General features: G+C 55.7%; 1 protein-coding gene across 1 annotated transcript in view; it reads left to right on the top strand.

The window, feature by feature from the left end:
• Positions 1 to 15,225, top strand: part of SMARCC1 (SWI/SNF related, matrix associated, actin dependent regulator of chromatin subfamily c member 1) — a 67,168-nt gene extending 51,943 nt beyond the window's left edge. Inside the window, exons 26-28 of the mRNA XM_050970915.1 lie at positions 4,136 to 4,394; positions 11,177 to 11,335; positions 13,626 to 15,225. Of these exons, the coding sequence (XP_050826872.1) occupies positions 4,136 to 4,394; positions 11,177 to 11,335; positions 13,626 to 13,711 (504 nt within the window). The 3' untranslated portion in view covers positions 13,712 to 15,225. The remainder of the gene's footprint in view (positions 1 to 4,135; positions 4,395 to 11,176; positions 11,336 to 13,625) is intronic.
• Positions 15,226 to 16,186: the final 961 nt, after the last annotated feature.

The following is a 16,186-nucleotide window of genomic DNA, read 5'->3' as shown; positions in this document are numbered from 1 at the left end:
CTCCAAGGACACAGTTCAGCTTTTGGGGGCACTCGGAGCAGCTCCTGGGAAAGCCCTGGGAGTGGGATGTGGAAGGGGAATGCTCAGGAGTGCCAGCCTCACTTTGAGCTGGTGATGATGGGTTTGCCTGAGCGGGGAAGGCAGCAGCAGCTCCAGGAGAGGGGAAGGGAGTGAGGTCAGGACATGGAGAGGAGCTGTCTGGGCCTGGATTACTCAGGAATTAGCAGCAGTTGTGTCACGTGCAGTGCCAGAGGCCTTGGGAGAAGTGTTTCTTCTTCAGCTGCTTGAAAGATTACTCAAAATCTCATTTTTATCAGTTTTTTAATTTTTTTCTGTGTGTAGCTGCCTCACTGTTGTGAGTGGACAGTTACTCTGGGAGGGTTGAAGATTCAGACTGGCTTATGTTGAGTTGTAGTTGCAGGGATTTCTGCATTTGCCCTTCTGTGTGAATTTAATGGAATTACAGCCCCATTTGGCATTCATGGAAAGGGCACCAGGTCCAGCTCCTGCTCCTCACAGCACCCAAAACTAAACTGTGTGCCCAAGAGCATCCTGCAGGCATTCCCTGAGCCTGCCAGGCCTGATGCCATGGCCACATCCCTGGGGAGCCTGGCCACCCTCTCCATGGAGAGCCTTTTCCAACCCAGAGTTCCCCTCATCACACTGATGGAGTCTGACAAGATGTGGACTTCTCTTGGAGCAGGATGTCAGCAGGAATTTCTGGGTTGCTCCACATCCTCCAGTGTTTCAGTCTGTGTTTGAGTGGCAGCTCAGGAAATGGACCCAGCCCTTTTGGAAAGGTTCCCTGCAGATTCTTTCTTTGGGGGATATATTCCATTAGTGACAGGGAGGGTTTTTTTCCCCCTCCCTTTTGAGGCATATGACATTTCCCTTTTTAAAAATGTGCATACAGATTTTCCCCTTGGCTTCCTGGTGGTTAAACTCGCTCTTTTCACCTGTCATTGTGGATATTTAGTGGAATAATTAAAGCAGCAAAGCCTCCTTGCTGCCACTGCACCCTGGGCCTGTCATTCCTGCTGCCCTGGCTCTCCTTGCAGGGAGGGAGCAGGGGCTGGGAGTGCTGACAGGAGTCGCTGCTGCAGCCTGCAGGGTGTCACATCTCAGGCAAAACACATTTATTTCATTGTGCTGGAGCTGAGCAGTGTCAGCAGTGCCACTGCTGAGTGTGGGAAACCAGGGGCTGCTGGTGGAGCTTGGCCCACCCACAATTTCTAATGGCACCTGAAGCTTTGCTGGTTCTGTTCAGGGAGGAATTCCTGAATCCCCGAGGCTGGAAAAGCCCTCCCAGCCCTTGGAGTCCAAGCTGTGCCCAGTGCCCACCTTGTCCCCAGCCCAGAGCACTGAGTGCCACCTCCAGGGGTTCCTGGGACACCCCCAGGGATGGGCAGCCCCTTCCAAAGCCTGACCACCCTTTCCATGGAGAAATTCCCCCTGGAGGGAAGCTCTGTGCTGGAGATGAGGCTGTGGCACACTGATTTGTTGTGTCAGTGGCATTAAGTGCTTGCAGTTGCCCCTCCTGGTGCACGACTGACAGCAGCACAGAAAGGGCTGTTGGGTGTTGTCATTGTCAGCTGTGACAGCCAGAGCCACCTCCCTGAATTCCAGCTGGTTTCCTGAGTGGGCTTTTGTGGGGAGGCTCTGCAGGAGAGGGTCCAGCAGGGGCCACAGGGATGTTCAGGGCTCTGGGGCATCTCTGGTGAGCAGGGACTGCAGGAGCTGGGCCTGCTCAGCCTGGAGGAGGGAGGGCTCCCAGGGATCCCATCAATGCACACAAATCTCCCAGCTGTGTGCCAGGAGAAGGTGCCAGACTCTGCTCAGGGACAGCACAAGGAGCAGTGGCCACAAACCAAAGCCCAGCAGCTCCAGCCCAGCACAGGAACAGCCTCTGTCCATGGAGGGGCAGAGCCCTGGAGCAGCTGCCCAGGGGGGCTGGAGTCTCCTCTCTGGAGACATCCCAAACCCACCTGGCACAGCCCAGGGGACCCTGCCCTGGGTGACATCCAGCCCCTCCCAGCCCTGGGGCTCTGGGCAGAGCTGACCTTGCTGAAGGCTCTCAGCCTGTCCTGCCTCATTCCAGCTGCAGGAATGACTGAGCTGGGAGAGCAGCTCAGGTCACTGGTGGAGTTCCCACTGGGAAATGTGATATTGGTGGAAGTTGTTTCAGTGCCAGTCTGGGGGAACAGCTGGGGGCTGTGCCAGGTGGGACAGAGCCTGCTGCAGAACCAGGGCTTTGGGTCTGCACTAGAGCCCGAGCTTAAGCTTGGCTCAGCTTTAGCACCAGCTCACATTCTAACTTGTCTTTCTGTGGCATTTTTCCTCTGTCCAGCTGCCTTTCCCCATCCCAAGCACAGGGGTTGTGTAGAAGGGAAGTTTTCCCTGCTTTTCCTCCTCCAATGTGAATCTTCAGGCACTGGCTGCTGTTTGGGCATCCTTGCAAAGACTCTTTTAAGCTGTAAGGGGCTGGGGTGCCGCGAAGAGAGCAAAGCAGGGCCACAAAAGGGTCTCAAAGGAACAAAAAAGTGTTGCCTGAGCCTTTGTTTGGGGTCATTTGCAGGAATTCCTCTCCCAGCTGTCTGCCACCTCGGGAATGTTTCCCCACACACCCCATTTCCGCGGTGGGGTGGATTTATCGGGTGCTTCCCTCAGCAGATGAGAGCAGAAAAGAGCCAGGGCAGCGTGAATGATGCCATTGTGGCCGGGAGCCGGGCTCGTGTTTAATTCATGAGCTCGGCCCAGCTGGGGCTGCTCAAAGGCGCCTCTGTGCCTTCCCCTCCCCGCCTGCCTCGTCAGCAGCCAGCCGGCCAGCACCGCTATGAGGCAGCTTTGGGGTTTTTGGAGAACTCCTGCTAGGTGAGAGTCTCCTTGGCAACCTGCTTTTCAGCTGAATGGTGGAGCCCACCTTAAAGCACTGCTGCAGGATTTGCACACCAGTCACGCAGCCCCGGCTCCGGCAGGGCTGTGGGAATCATGGTTCAATATTCCTGAAATAAGGCAAACTTCACTTCCTTCAGCACAGCCCTGACCCCTCAGACACGTGCCCAGTGGTAGGAAATGCTTTCTGTAGCTTTTTTTGTCTTTCATGGAGCCTCAGACTGGTTTGGGTTGGAAGGATCTTCTGGATCATCCAGTTCCACCCAGAGCAGGGGCACCTTCCCTAGGCCAGGTCTCACTCTCTGCATGGCTTCATAATTAATCAGAGTGGCCTGTTTGATGTTAATTGGCCTAAATGGCATGAGGTTTTTTACATATAGCTCTTAATAGTGCAAATAAGTGTCTGGCTGCTGTGGCATCCAATTCCTGCACTCAGGATGGAGAAGGATCCTGCCTGTGATCCCTGAGCTCCTGCAGCTGCACACACCTTCTGCTTCAGGCTCACCTAGAAAATCCCCTGAGAGTCCTGTTCTCCCTCATCCCAACATGCAGAAGATGGAGAGGAAAACCCCCAGTTTCTTCCAGAGCTGTGCTAGGGCTGAGTTCTCAGTGCAGAGCTCAGTGAGTAACGAGCTGTGCTGCTGAGAGGTTTTAGGACAGGACAAGGTGAGTTCATGTGTCCCAGCTAGAAAAGTTCCAGAGCCTTTCCCAGAACCTGCTGCAAAAATCCACAGGATGATCCACAGGACAGCAGTTCCTTTTGGGTTTGGTGGGGTTGGGATGAGAGGCTTCTTCCAGCCCAACCCACTGATGGGCAGGAGCACAGTTGGAAATGCACCATTGCTAACTGACCTCTGTCCTTCTGTCCTGGCACAGCTGGAGCAGCAGAGGCAGGAGCAGTTTGAAATGCACCATTGCTAACTGACCTCTGTCCTTCTGTCCTGGCACAGCTGGAGCAGCAGAGGCAGGAGCAGTTGAAATGCACCATTGCTAACTGACCTCTGTCCTTCTGTCCTGGCACAGCTGGAGCAGCAGAGGCAGGAGCAGTTGAAATGCACCATGCTAACTGACCCCTGTCCTTCTGTCCTGGCACAGCTGGAGCAGCAGAGGCAGGAGCAGTTTGAAATGCACCATTGCTAACTGACCTCTGTCCTTCTGTCCTGGCACAGCTGGAGCAGCAGAGGCAGGAGCAGTTTGAAATGCACCATTGCTAACTGACCTCTGTCCTTCTGTCCTGGCACAGCTGGAGCAGCAGAGGCAGCAGCTGCTGACAGAGAGGCAGAACTTCCACATGGAGCAGCTCAAGTACGCCGAGTTAAGGGCTCGCCAGCAAATGGAGCAGCAGCACAGCCAGAACCCCCAGCAGCCCCACCAGCACCCCAGCGGGCCTGGCATCAACCCCCTGGGGGCACCAGCACACCCAGGGCTGCTGCCCCACCAGCAGCCCCCACCCTACCCCATGATGCACCACCAGATGCCACCTCCTCACCCACCTCAGCCAGGTAAGAGCTGGGAGCAGGGAATTGCTGCCCTGAGGAGTGTGCCAGGGGGAGAGGGGCTGCCAGGGGGGGTGCCCAGGGGGCCCTGCTGCTCTGGGTTACTGGTTTATGGTGGTGCCACTGTCAGACACAGCTTGCTGCCAAGATGAGCTCTGCACGTTCTGCAGCCTCATTGAGGAGCTCCCACCCCAGATGTGGGGAGGAGGTGTCTTATGGAGGGGGGGAACCCCAAAAATCAGGAGGGGGGGAGTGCCAGGGTGGGAGCAGTGGGCACCAGCAGCAGAAATTCCTTCCAGCCACAGGAAAACACCTCCTTCCTTGGGGGGCTCATCAGCCCCAGAGCAGATTGTCCAGCAGGGCTGGGAGTCCCCTGCCTGGGACAGTCAAGCTCTAAAGTGAAATATGGAGCTGCCAAAGCACTTGCAGATGTTTTTAGGTTATTTGTATTTCCTTAGACTTGTTTTATAATGGGTGATCTGAGCAGATGCTCCTTCAAAAACAATCACTCCTCCAGTTCTCCAGTTCATGGCACACCAAATGTGCAGAAATTAAGGGAAAGGACTGGGAGGAGCAGCAGGGGCAGGAAGCTCCTCAAGGACCTTCCTTGGCAGCAGACCTGACTGTGAGAGGTTCCTGTGTCCTCCTGCATTGTTTGGTGCCAGGGGAGGGTCACAGGACTCTGTTGGTCAGAGGGGTCACCTGGAAGTCTCCAGTGCAGCCTCTCCTGCTGGCAGGGCACTTGTCCTGCTGAGGGCTGGCTGTCTCCAAGGGTGGGTACTCCTGATTCCACAGGCTGATCAGGTGGTGATGGGAATTGGCAGCTTTTACTTGCTAAAGGTTGTTGAAATGGTAATTTAAAATCAAATAACAGTGCCTGGCACGTGGGAACCTGGCTGTGGGACTGGATACAGCCAAGGAGGAGCTTGACCAAAACCTGCTCCAGAAGAAAACCTGATCAGTTATTAGCCAAAAATATTTGGGAAGAATTTTCATAGGCAGCTGCTGAAGAAGCTGCAAAGTTTGGGTGTCATAATCCACATAGAACATGGCAACAAGAAGCTGCAGGAACTTGGGTTTTCCTCTTGAGACAAAAAGTGTTTGGTTTGGGAGAGAGCAGAAGGGCCCAGGAAAAGAGCAGGATCTGCAGGTGAGCAGGAAAATGGGAAGGCTCAAATCCAAGTGGATCTGCAGAGCAGTCAGAGTGGGTTCCCTCAGCAGTGCAGAGTTCTGGTGCTGGGCAGGGAGGGAAGAGGTGTCTGGTGGGGCTCAGGCTCACTCTGCTTTTAGGGCTCAGGGAGTTCCTGGGTGGACAAAAATCCCTGGGACTGTTAGGGGGCTGGTGTGGTTTTTGCTGGAATTAGATTGGGAGTGTGATAAAACAGGGTGTAGTTTTAGACTCAGATTTAACATCTGAGTCTCTGTGGGGTGTGCACAGCTCAGGGCTGCTCATATGAAGGAATAACCTGGGAAGGGACAAGTGGCAAATGAGAACAGAGGAAAGGAGGGAACCTGGCACATCCATGCTCAGCTGTCCCTCCCACGCTGCTGTGGAGACTGGCACTGGGACAGGGTTAAAGCATTGCTGTGTTTGCTCACAGGGGCTGAGAACTCCCCTGGCTCACACAGCCCTGTTCCTGCAGCCCCTCACAGCCCTCCAGGCACAGGGAATGTGCTCTGTTCATTAGTCACAACATCCCTCTTCCAGGTTTGATCAAAGCTGCTCAATAGATTGCCTTTCCCAGCAGCACCTCCCCTGGCTGAGGCTCAGCTCTCCTGGCTCCCAGCAGCATCCAGAGCTGTCTCATTCCCCAGGACCAGGATCTGCTCTCACCTCTGACAGTTCTCTGCTTTGATGCTCTTGTAAAGGGAAGAGCTTGAGGCCCACTCTAGGTTTGGAGCAAACCCCTCTGTGTGTCCAGCCACAGCCCAGCTGATCTTGCCTAGGGAGCAGAGGAGGCTCATTGCCTTGGGTTCATCAGAGGAAGTTTGTTAGGAATCCTGGCAAGCCCAGGGGTGCCAAAGCTCCTTGGCTGCACAGTAGAGTTATTCTGACTTGGGAGCATGGAGAGGAAATGGCAAACTGCTGAACTGCAGCTTGGTCACCCCACACCTGTGAGTTCTCTCAGTGGATCTGCCCCCGAGTGTCCTCAGCCTTTGTGGAGATCCCAGAATCTGCTGTGTGTGAGGAGATTGTGGAGTCCTGGAATGGTTTGGGTTGGACCTTGAAAATCACCCAGTGCCACCCCTGCCGTGGCAGGGACACCTTGCCTGTCCCAGGCTGCTCCAAGCCCCAGTGTCCAGCCTGGCCTGGGACACTGCCAGGGATGGGGAGGAGAAACCCCCAAACCTGAGAGTGATCCAGGGGCACCGTGGAGCAGCTGGGCTGGGAGTACCTGCCCAGCTCCTGCATTCTGGCCAGGTTTCAGTGCAGACCTCACTCACCTTGGTGCTCACTGGGGGTTCCTGACAGGTTCTGAGCTCAGCAGCAGCTGGAGGTGCCACCCTGGGCTCAGCAGAGCATGAGCAGAGCAAGAGCTGAAGGGATGGTGGGAAGCAGAGGGAGGAAAGGATCTCAGATGGCGTTGGAGAGGAAGAGAGGAGGATAAATCCCTGCTCAGGGGCACAAGCAGTAAAGTCAAGCTCTTAGCTAAAGTTAAAAGTGAGGCTTTTCCCAGAAGTGTGGGTTTTGGCTCAGCTGTGAGTCTGGATGTGGTGGTGGAGAGCATCTCCAGTGCTGGGCTCATCTCCAGAACATCTCCAGCCAAGGGTCACCACTTCTCCTTGGCATGGCCGTGTCTGGCTCTGCTGGACCACAGAACTCATTTCCCTGAGCTTATTTTGTTCTCCCCTTTGCCCTTTTCATTCCCCTTTGGAATGAAAACTTTTAGAATAGGAAAACCAAGTTGGGTTCCAGTTTCACTGGGAAAAGCTGCACCTTGTCACTGCAGTAGGAAATCAAATTCCCAGTTTCTTCCTGTGGTACCACTCTGGGCACTCCACTGATTTCTCTTCAAGCTCTGGGCTGGTGATCAGTGGGATGGGAGCTCCTGGTTCTGGTGATACCCATGGTGTGGAATGGGAGAAACTTCTGGAAATCCTTGGAGGAAGAGATAGCTGGGAATTAGTTGCTGTCATTGTTAGCTCTTCCTGCAGGTGGGATTTTCAGCTGGTAAATAGTTTCTCACCTAAGGCAGAAATGGAATGAGGAGGGCAGGATACACTTCTCACCAGAGCTGGATGAGCAACTTTAATAACGTGTTCCCTGATAGATTTTACCTCATTTTCTGTCAATAGTTGAAATACTCAAAAAAAAAGACTTTGTCAGGAATTTTGGGCTTGGGGTTTTTCAGCTGCTGAGCATTTCATTATTTGTGGGTTTACACTGAGTTGCTGGATGCTATTTGCTTCCTTATTGGACTGGTGATGATTCCAGGGAGCTTTTTGGGTACAGAAAAGGATTTTGAGTTCACTTCCTTTAGGTAAATATTCCCTGTCAGCTGTCAGTGCTTCCTGTTTCTCCATCAGATGTGCAGAGCTTGCTGGGGAGGTGCAGGGAGCAGTGGGGTGAAAGGAGATCCAAGTCAGGGGTGGTGGAAGGGGCTGGAGCTGATCCATGGCCTTGTGAGCAGGGTGTAATTTGGGAGTGGAGCTGTCAGGGTGGTGAACACCACCTTGGGCTCCCTCTGCTGCACTGTGGCTCTTTGGGGCTGGAGTAGTGAACAGGAGCAGTAAATATCTGGTACATTAAGGATTCCTGGACTCAAGCAGTCAGTCAGAGTGACCCCAGGACAGCAGCTCCTCTGGAGGGACCAGCACTGTGCTGCCCTCCCCTCCCGAGGGCTGAGCTCTCCCTGGGCTGTTTGGTGGGGGATCCCTTCCTCAGGAGGGTGTGGTGGGGATCCCTTCCTCAGGAGGGTGTGGTGGGGATCCCTTCCTCGGGAGGGTGTGGTGGGGATCCCTTCCTCGGGAGGGTGTGGTGGGGATCCCTTCCTCGGGAGGGGGACAGCAACAGCTCCCCAGAGATGCTCCTGTGTCTCCTGTGTGCCTCCAGAGAGGCTGGGAATGGTGCCCCAGGGGGGCTGGGAATGGTGCCCCAGGGAATGGTGCCCCTGGGAATGGTGCCCCAGGGGGGCTGGGAATGGTGTCCCTGGGAATGGTGCCCTGAGCAGGGCCAGCCCTGGCCCGGGAGGGCTCTGGAGGGAGGGGCAGGAACAGAAATGCTGGGTGCCAGTGAAGTGGAAACTCTGCCTCTCCTTCCCCAGACACCAGGCTAAATGAGTTGTTGTGGTTTATTATTCACACTGCTTGGCTGGGGAGGGGGAGGGAAGGGTGGATTTGCTGTTGGAATATCCCTGCCCATGGCAGGGCTGGGATGAGAATGAGCTTTAGGGTCCCTTGCAACCCAAACCATTCCAGGATTCCCAGGGGCTGTGAAAGCTGTTCCCAGTGGGAAGGAGCACACCTTGGGCTGCCAGCAGGCATTCCCTGGAGCTGTTCTCTGCCTCTCCTGTGTCAGGGCTGGGAGGCAGCTCCTCAGCAGCAGAGCAGGGGGTCAGCCAGGCTGCTCCATGCCCTCCCAAACCCTGCCCACCCAAGGCCAGCCTGCACGGAGCCCTGGCTGTGCCCACAGGTTTTCCCTGCACTGGCTGGGCAGGGAGAGGTGCTGGAGGATTTGGACCAGCTCCAAGCCTCATGCATCAAAACAAAACCCCTCTGGCTGCTTATCAGCCCAGTGCTCCTCAAGTGCTGATTTAATAGAGGGAGAGGCTTTTTAATGGAGTTAAATACCTTGGAGAGCCTCTGAAGGCAGATCCTGCCCGTTGCCCTGGGCTGTGGAGCTGCACTGGCAGCAGGGGAAGGTGAGCCTGCCCTGCCCCTCTGTGTCAGGGGTTTCAGTCACTTCAGTCTCGTTGTGCTGAACCTTTGGGCTGCATCTCTTCCTGCAGCTGCTGCTCCTAAGCTCTCCCCGCTATGTAGGTCACACTTGCACATTTTCTGCTTGAGCCGCTGTCTTGGAGCGCTTTCTCTTGGAAAAAAAGAAAACATCTCAGTGGAAGCAGGGCTGTGGTTGTGCTGTGGTGGCAGCAGTGATTTCCCCTTGGTCAGCCCCACTCAGGATGGGGTCAGTGCCTGGCTGCTCTCAGTTGGGTGTTTTGGAGCTGGGATGGGATGGCCTTGTTCCTCTGCCAGCTCCCTGAGCTCATTTTGAGACAGAAATGGTGCATCCTGTGTCAGAAAGGGGAAAATGGGCAGGGGAGCTTCTCAGCTTATGCACAACTTCAGCTGCTTGGCTTTAAACCTCCAGGGTTGAACAGGGAAAAAAGCTCAGGACACTCCATGGCCCAGGGAGGAGGGAGCTTCCCAGAGAGCATTGCTGGGACATTTGGAGTTGATTTGGGCTGGAAGGGACCTTAAGGATCATCCAGTGCCACCCCTGTGGTGGCAGGGACACCTCCCACTGTCCCAGGCTGCTCCAAGTGTCCAGCCTGGCCTTGGGCACTGCCAGGGATGCAGGGGCACACTTTGCATTTATGAAGAAAAGCCACTTTGTAGAGTAGATTTAGTTGCAGTTCAGTGGTGGTTTTAGCTCAGCTGGGGTTGATTTGCATATAAAACATCCTTGAGTCTTCACGTCCCTGTGGGTTTGGCAGCCTTTCCCTGAGGGAATTCTTGCCCAGTGCTGGAGTTTCACTGGAGCCACTCAGTGTGTAGTAAAGTCTGATTCAGCTTCAGGTGTTTCAGAAGAGGGATTTTAATATTAATCACTTCATTAGTGAGAGGGGCTCTCGTAGGCCTGTGGTGTTCAGGGATGGCCAAATTATTGAGGCTGCTGTCAGGTGGCAGCTCCCAGGCTGGGAATTTCTCAGTTCCCACCTTTCCTGGCCCTCTCAAACACAGCTATATTGTTCCAGTTTTTATATTTTTATTTCCTGATCAGCCTTAATTTTGCCAGTGAGTGACACTCCTTGTAGCTGTGAATATCTCCTTCTGCTCCAAAGCCTCAGAGTCTTTGGGAGCTTGGAACTGGATGAGTTTCCCAATATCCCATTCCTCTGGCAGTGAGAAGCCATTCCCTGCGTCTTGTCCCATGTCCCAAGTCCCTGTCCAGCTCTCCTGGAGCCCCTTTGGCTCTCAGGTCCTTCCCCCCTTGCCTGGGGTTAGGGGGCAGGAGCTGTTTCCATCCCTGTCTCATTGAAATCCTGTCCCTCCATGGAAGTGTGATGAAGGAAATGGAATTGGATTGTGCCAAACCATCCCTCAAATGAGGTTTTAAAGCATCAGCCCTGAGCTGGGGGTGCCTGGGGCCGGGTGTTGCACTGGGAACAGGGAGGTCTCCCACAGAGCTGGCTTGTGAGGCAGAGCCTTGCAATCCTCCCTCACAGCAAAGCAGGGAATCATAGCAGGAATTGCTGTGCAGCCCAGTTTCAACTGTATGATTTCAGTTCTCCCACCAAATTAATCCTTGAGCCTTCGTGGCTGCTCCTTCCCATCAGGGCTCTTCCTCTGATGCCTCGTTACTGCATTTGCTGCCCAGCACCTGGGTACCACGGATGCCCTTCCTGCCTGCAGTGCCAGCACTGGCTCTGCCTTGCTGTCCCCCACTGTGCCCTGGTGGAGAGGTTCCAGGTGCCCCTGGGGCTGTGCTGGGGGTCAGAAGGGTTTCCTGGGGGTGTGCTGGGGGTATGGAGCCGCCAGTGCCGCAGGGCAGTGCCAGGGCTGGGGGCACAGCCCTGCTCTCTGTCCCTGCCCAGCCTCTCAGCGTGTCTGTCTGTCCCTCCCTGCAGGCCAGCTGCCCGGCTCCCTGCTGCCGGGCCAGCCCATGCCAGGCCGGATGATGCCGGGCAGCATCCACGGCGGGGGCGGGGCGGCCCCGCCCGGGATGGCCCCGATGGCCGGGAACCTTCTGGGGCCACGTGTGCCGCTGGCTGCCCCCAACGGGATGTGTGAGTACAGCCTGGCAGGGATAGCCCTGATAGCCCTGGGCTCCCCTGCCCTGCAAACCTCCTGCTTCCTGGGGAATAGTGGGATCTGAGCACTTTGGGCTCCCCTGCCCTGCAAACCCTGCTTGCTGGGGGAATAGTGGGATCTGAGCACTCTGGGGTAGCCCTGGGCTCCCCTACCCTGCAAACCTCCTGCTTCCTGGGGAATAGTGGGATCTGAGCACTCTGGGACAGCCCTGGGCTCCCCTGCCCTGCAAACCCTGCTTCCTGGGGAATAGTGGGATCTGAGCACTCTGGGCTCCCCTGCCCTGCAAACCTCCTGCTTCCTGGGGAATAGTGGGATCTGTGCACACTGCCAGCCCCAGAGTGCTGCCAGGGATGTGCTGGAAGCTTTAAGTGCTCCTCAGCCCTCTGGGCATCCCAACACATCCCATTGTCCTTTATTTTATTTATAACAGCCCTTATTTTATTTATAACCATACAGAGGCTTGGTGGTGATGATCAAAAGCCTCTCCTGACTTTAGTGGAGGGTCAGGAATTAACTGTAATTTCTAAATAGTGGAGGTCAGAGTAGGATCCAGTTCAATAATTCCATACTGCAAACTTGGCACCCTGGAACTGGAGCATGGAAATCATGATTAGGAAAAAGGAGAGGATAAACCATGTTAAGAACATTCCCAGTATAAAATCTGTACCTCCAAAAATGAGGTTGATTTATGGCAGCCAAAAAAGCAGCTGGATCAGGAGCCGTGGTGTGGGAGTTGCTTGGATGAGTGTGAGAGTGTGGCCAAGCCCAGAAGGCAGAAGACAAGCTGGCACAGGGAGGGATGACTGGGGAGTTCTCCATCAGGAATTCCTCAATAAATTTGCCATTATTAATTGCAGCCTGGCCCAGCTGCTGCTCAGGAATCCTCACCCCCAGAACGCTCGGTGTGGCTCTCACCAGACGAGCAGGAATTGCCATCACTTGTAGTACCTCTCCCAAAAAAATAACTGGGAAAAGCCCTTTTGATTTTGGCTTCAGGAGCCGGAGCTGCTGTGAGCTGTGACTCACGGGCATTCCCAGCCCCAGCAGGAGAGCTCTGTGCTATTTCTGGTTGGGCACTGCTCCTGTTCCTCTGCTCCCCAGCCTTTCTTTTCCATCCTTTTCCCCGAGCCTTTACCGCTGGGAATCTCTTGTGTCAGGTTGTATTCCTGTTTGCGCTCTCCCCTTCTCTTAATTTCTCCTTTTTTCCTCCCCTGCTAAACAAGTCAGTCATGTTCCATTAGCATCTCCTCTCTGGGCACGAGGCTGCCCCTCTGTGTCCCCCCTTCCTTCCCTCCTGCTCTGCATTCCTCTGCTCCAACCTACATCCATCCTTCCGAGGGAGGAGCAGCCTCTGCTGATACCAGGCCTATTGTTCCATCTGTTTTACACAGAGCAGAGCTGTAATTTGGGCTCCAGCACCGAGCTGGGAGGTGAGAGGTGCCAATTCCAGCTCTGGAACTTGCTTGGCATGATTTGCCAGCTGCTGAGCTGCATCCCCAGCATCTTGTCCATAAAAATACAGGAATTTTTTTCCTCTTTCACGGAGCCCATGCAGTGCTGGGTGGTGGAAAAGCAAACTAAAGGTGCAGCAGAGCTTCAGGAGCTGCCATGGTGCTGCTCCTGGGTCCTGGCTGCAGGAACTCCCTCGGACAGACTGTCTGTCCCGTGGTCTGGAGACACACGGGCGTGGTGTCCCTTCTCTGTGTCCAGCCCCCCCTGCTGTCCTCCACTGTCCCCTCTCTGTCCCCCCTGTGTCCCCGCTGTGTCCCCGCAGATCCCTCCCTGTCCCTGCTGTCCCTCCCTGTCCCTGCTGTCCCGTTGTGTCCCCGCAGATCTCTCCCTGTCCCCCTGCTGTCCCGCTGTGTCCCCGCAGATCCCTCCTGTCCTGCTGTCCCGTTGTGTCCCCGCAGATCTCTCCCTGTCCCCCTGCTGTCCCCCCTGTCCCCGCAGATCCCCCCCGTGTCCCTGCTGTCCTCTCTGTCCCCCCTGTGTCCCTCACTGTCCCGTTGTGTCCCCGCAGATCCCTCCCTGTCCCTGCTGTCCCCTCTGTCCCCGCTGTGTCGCTCACTGTCCCCTTGTGTCCCCGCAGATCCCTCCCTGTCCCCCCTGTCCCTGCTGTCCCTCCCTGTCCCTGCTGTCCTGTTGTGTCCCCGCAGATCTCTCCCTGTCCCCCTGCTGTCCCCCCTGTCCCCGCAGATCCCTCCCTGTCCCTGCTGTCCCCTCTGTCCCCGCTGTGTCGCTCACTGTCCCCTTGTGTCCCCGCAGATCCCGGCCCGGCTCAGCCTGCTCCGCCCGCCGAAGGAGTGACCCCACCCCCGGCCGGAGCCCCGCCGGCCTCAGCCGCTCCCTAGGCAGCCCAGGAAGGAGGAAGGAGCTTCCACAGCAGCGTAGTGGTGACCAAAAGAGAATTCCTCAGTTCCCTTCTGTTCCCTGGGGAGGTGTCCCCTCCTCTCCGCCGTGGGGGTGCTTGGCACGGCTGGCACGGCGGCGTTCCCTGGGGAGAGCTGCAGGCAGGGGTGCCAGCAGTGCCTCCACGCTGCTGCTGGGGAGCCCTTCACCCCTTGGCCTGCTTGCCTTGCACAGCTCCACGCTGGTTTCCTTCCTCTTGGTGCTTTGAGCTCGGGCTTCTCCCGAAGGGTGGAGGGGTGCAGGTCTTAGGGCAGGAGCAGAGCTGTAGGACGTGCCCACCCCGGGGGCATTGGGTGTTCCTGGGTCTGGGCACAGCGAAGCACCCAGAGGAGAGGCCAAACCAGAGCTTGGGGCAGAGCAGGGGCACAGCCCGGCAGCCCTGCCCGCAGGGATTGCTGGTGGCTGCAGCCAGAGCTGCCTCTAACTTATTACAGGAAATATTGATCTGTGGCAGTGAAACCAGGAGTGAATCAATCAGAATAAAACCACTCAATGGTAGGAGTTCTCTCGCTCCAGTTTTTACCTTTCCTTTGCCTTTGGAGGTGGTAGTTGGACCTTCCCTGAGTAGTTTGGTGCAGTAGCCAACTGAGGAATAAACCCCCCCCCCATTTTTAGTCCCTCTTTTTGGAGCATATACTTTGTACTTTTTAAAATGAAGAAAACAAACAAAAAAAATTAAAGTAGGTAGCGAAGAAGTGCTAGAATTTGGGATTGGGTTGGGATGGCTGGGATGGGAATGCCAGAACTACCTCTGGACGGCCAGGGTGGCAGCTGGGACAGCTCCTGTCACCCCCAGTGCAGCTGGAGGGGTGGGGAGGGGAGCAGGCAGGTCTGGGAGCACTCCAGAGCTGCTGCTGCTGCTGCACACCTCCAGGCTGCCAAAACTTGGGGAAAAGTCCTGCAAAAAGTCCTTTTCTGCCTGTGGTTCGGGTTCTCTGCCCTCCTCCTGGCCCAGGAGCGTTTGGGGTTTCCCTGCCGAGGGTCTGGACGCTGCTCCTTGACCTCAGGGGTGGCTTTTGTCCAGGTTGGGCTGGAGAGAGGCTCCCAAAGACTCTGGAACCTCCAGAGCTGCTTCCAGCATTTAAAACTTCAGGCTTTGCCAGGTCTTCCAGCACAGAGAGCGGCCGGGGCCTTCCCATTCCCCTTCCCAAGGCTTCCTTCCCCTCCAGGCTCTTTGGGGTGAGCGTGGGATTTCTGGTGCAGCCCTTAGTCCAGTTTAGAGTAACCTCAGGTTGTTTTTAGCATGAGCAGGTCCCAGGATCCAGGTGGAGACTATTTTTTACTGTCCTAGTGCTGACCCTGCCGAGGACCTGGGTCCTGGACTCTGTTTTGTTTCTGTATAAATGATCCCTGTGCCCACTTTTTCACCTGATCTCTGTATAGGGCCGGTTTGATTCCTGCAGCAGCCACCCAATTTTGTGAAATAAAAGCAAAAAAAAGCGGTTTTTGTACAAAGCCTGTGGAGTTTGTGAAGTCTCCTTTGCCTTTGTGTGTGGGAAGAGCTGGGAATTGTTGCTGTGTGGGAATTGGGCTGTTTTGGGGCTGGGTGTGAACTCCAGAGGAGCAAACACAAAACCTGAGCTTGGGGGAGGCAGGGAAGGCACAGGGGAAGTGCAGACCCTTCCCAGACTGGCACTGTGCTGGGGGGACAGGTCCTGTCAGGTTCCAGAGCCCAGGGAGTGGCTGCAGCAGAGCAGCCCCCAGCCCTGGTGTTGGGGTCCTGCTTCCCACTTGGATCACAGCTCTGATGGGGCTGGGGGAGGCCTTGTCCCACTGCTGTCCCACCCAGCTGCTCTGCCAGGTTCAGTGCCCTGTGCTCCCTCCGGGCTCCTCAGGCTCCAGCAGGGTCTGTGGTGTTGATTGAGCTGAAACCAGAATCCAGTCTGGATGATATTCCAGCCATTCCCAGTGGGAGCCTCTGCCTCGGCAGTGGCACCTCCTCCATTCCAGGCACCCCTACTGCCCACAGTCCTTCATTCCCTAGGAAGGAGAAGCCCAGGGATAGAGCTGTGTCCCCAGGTTCAGGACATGCCATGAAAGCCACATTCCCAGCTGGGAATTCTCCTTGGACAGGCTGGGGGTCTCCTGCTGGACATCCTCTTGAGGGCTCCTCGGAGCTGCTCCTGCTCAGGACAGGAAGGGAAGGGAAGGAGCCCTTGGATCTTTGCATTCCAGCAAGGCTTGTCCCAGCAATGGTCATTTCTCCTCCTCTCATCCTGAAGATCATTTTCCTGAGGGATGCACAGAAACTGGTAAATCATAAATGTCAGTTGTGGGAGTTTTCTTTTTACAGACTTCAAATCTTCATGGTGGCAGCAGCTGCTGAGGCCGGGCTGGGCAGAGAGGAATGGACAGGCTTTGGGATCCCATGGATGGGCTGTGGGATCCCAGTTTGGGAATGCTGGTGGCTGAGGGAG

This window comes from Serinus canaria, chromosome 2 (assembly GCF_022539315.1).
Source record: "Serinus canaria isolate serCan28SL12 chromosome 2, serCan2020, whole genome shotgun sequence".
Lineage (NCBI taxonomy): Eukaryota > Metazoa > Chordata > Aves > Passeriformes > Fringillidae > Serinus > Serinus canaria.
The sequence above is the reverse complement of the archived record's forward strand: the minus strand, read 5'-3'. Positions and strand labels throughout refer to the sequence as shown.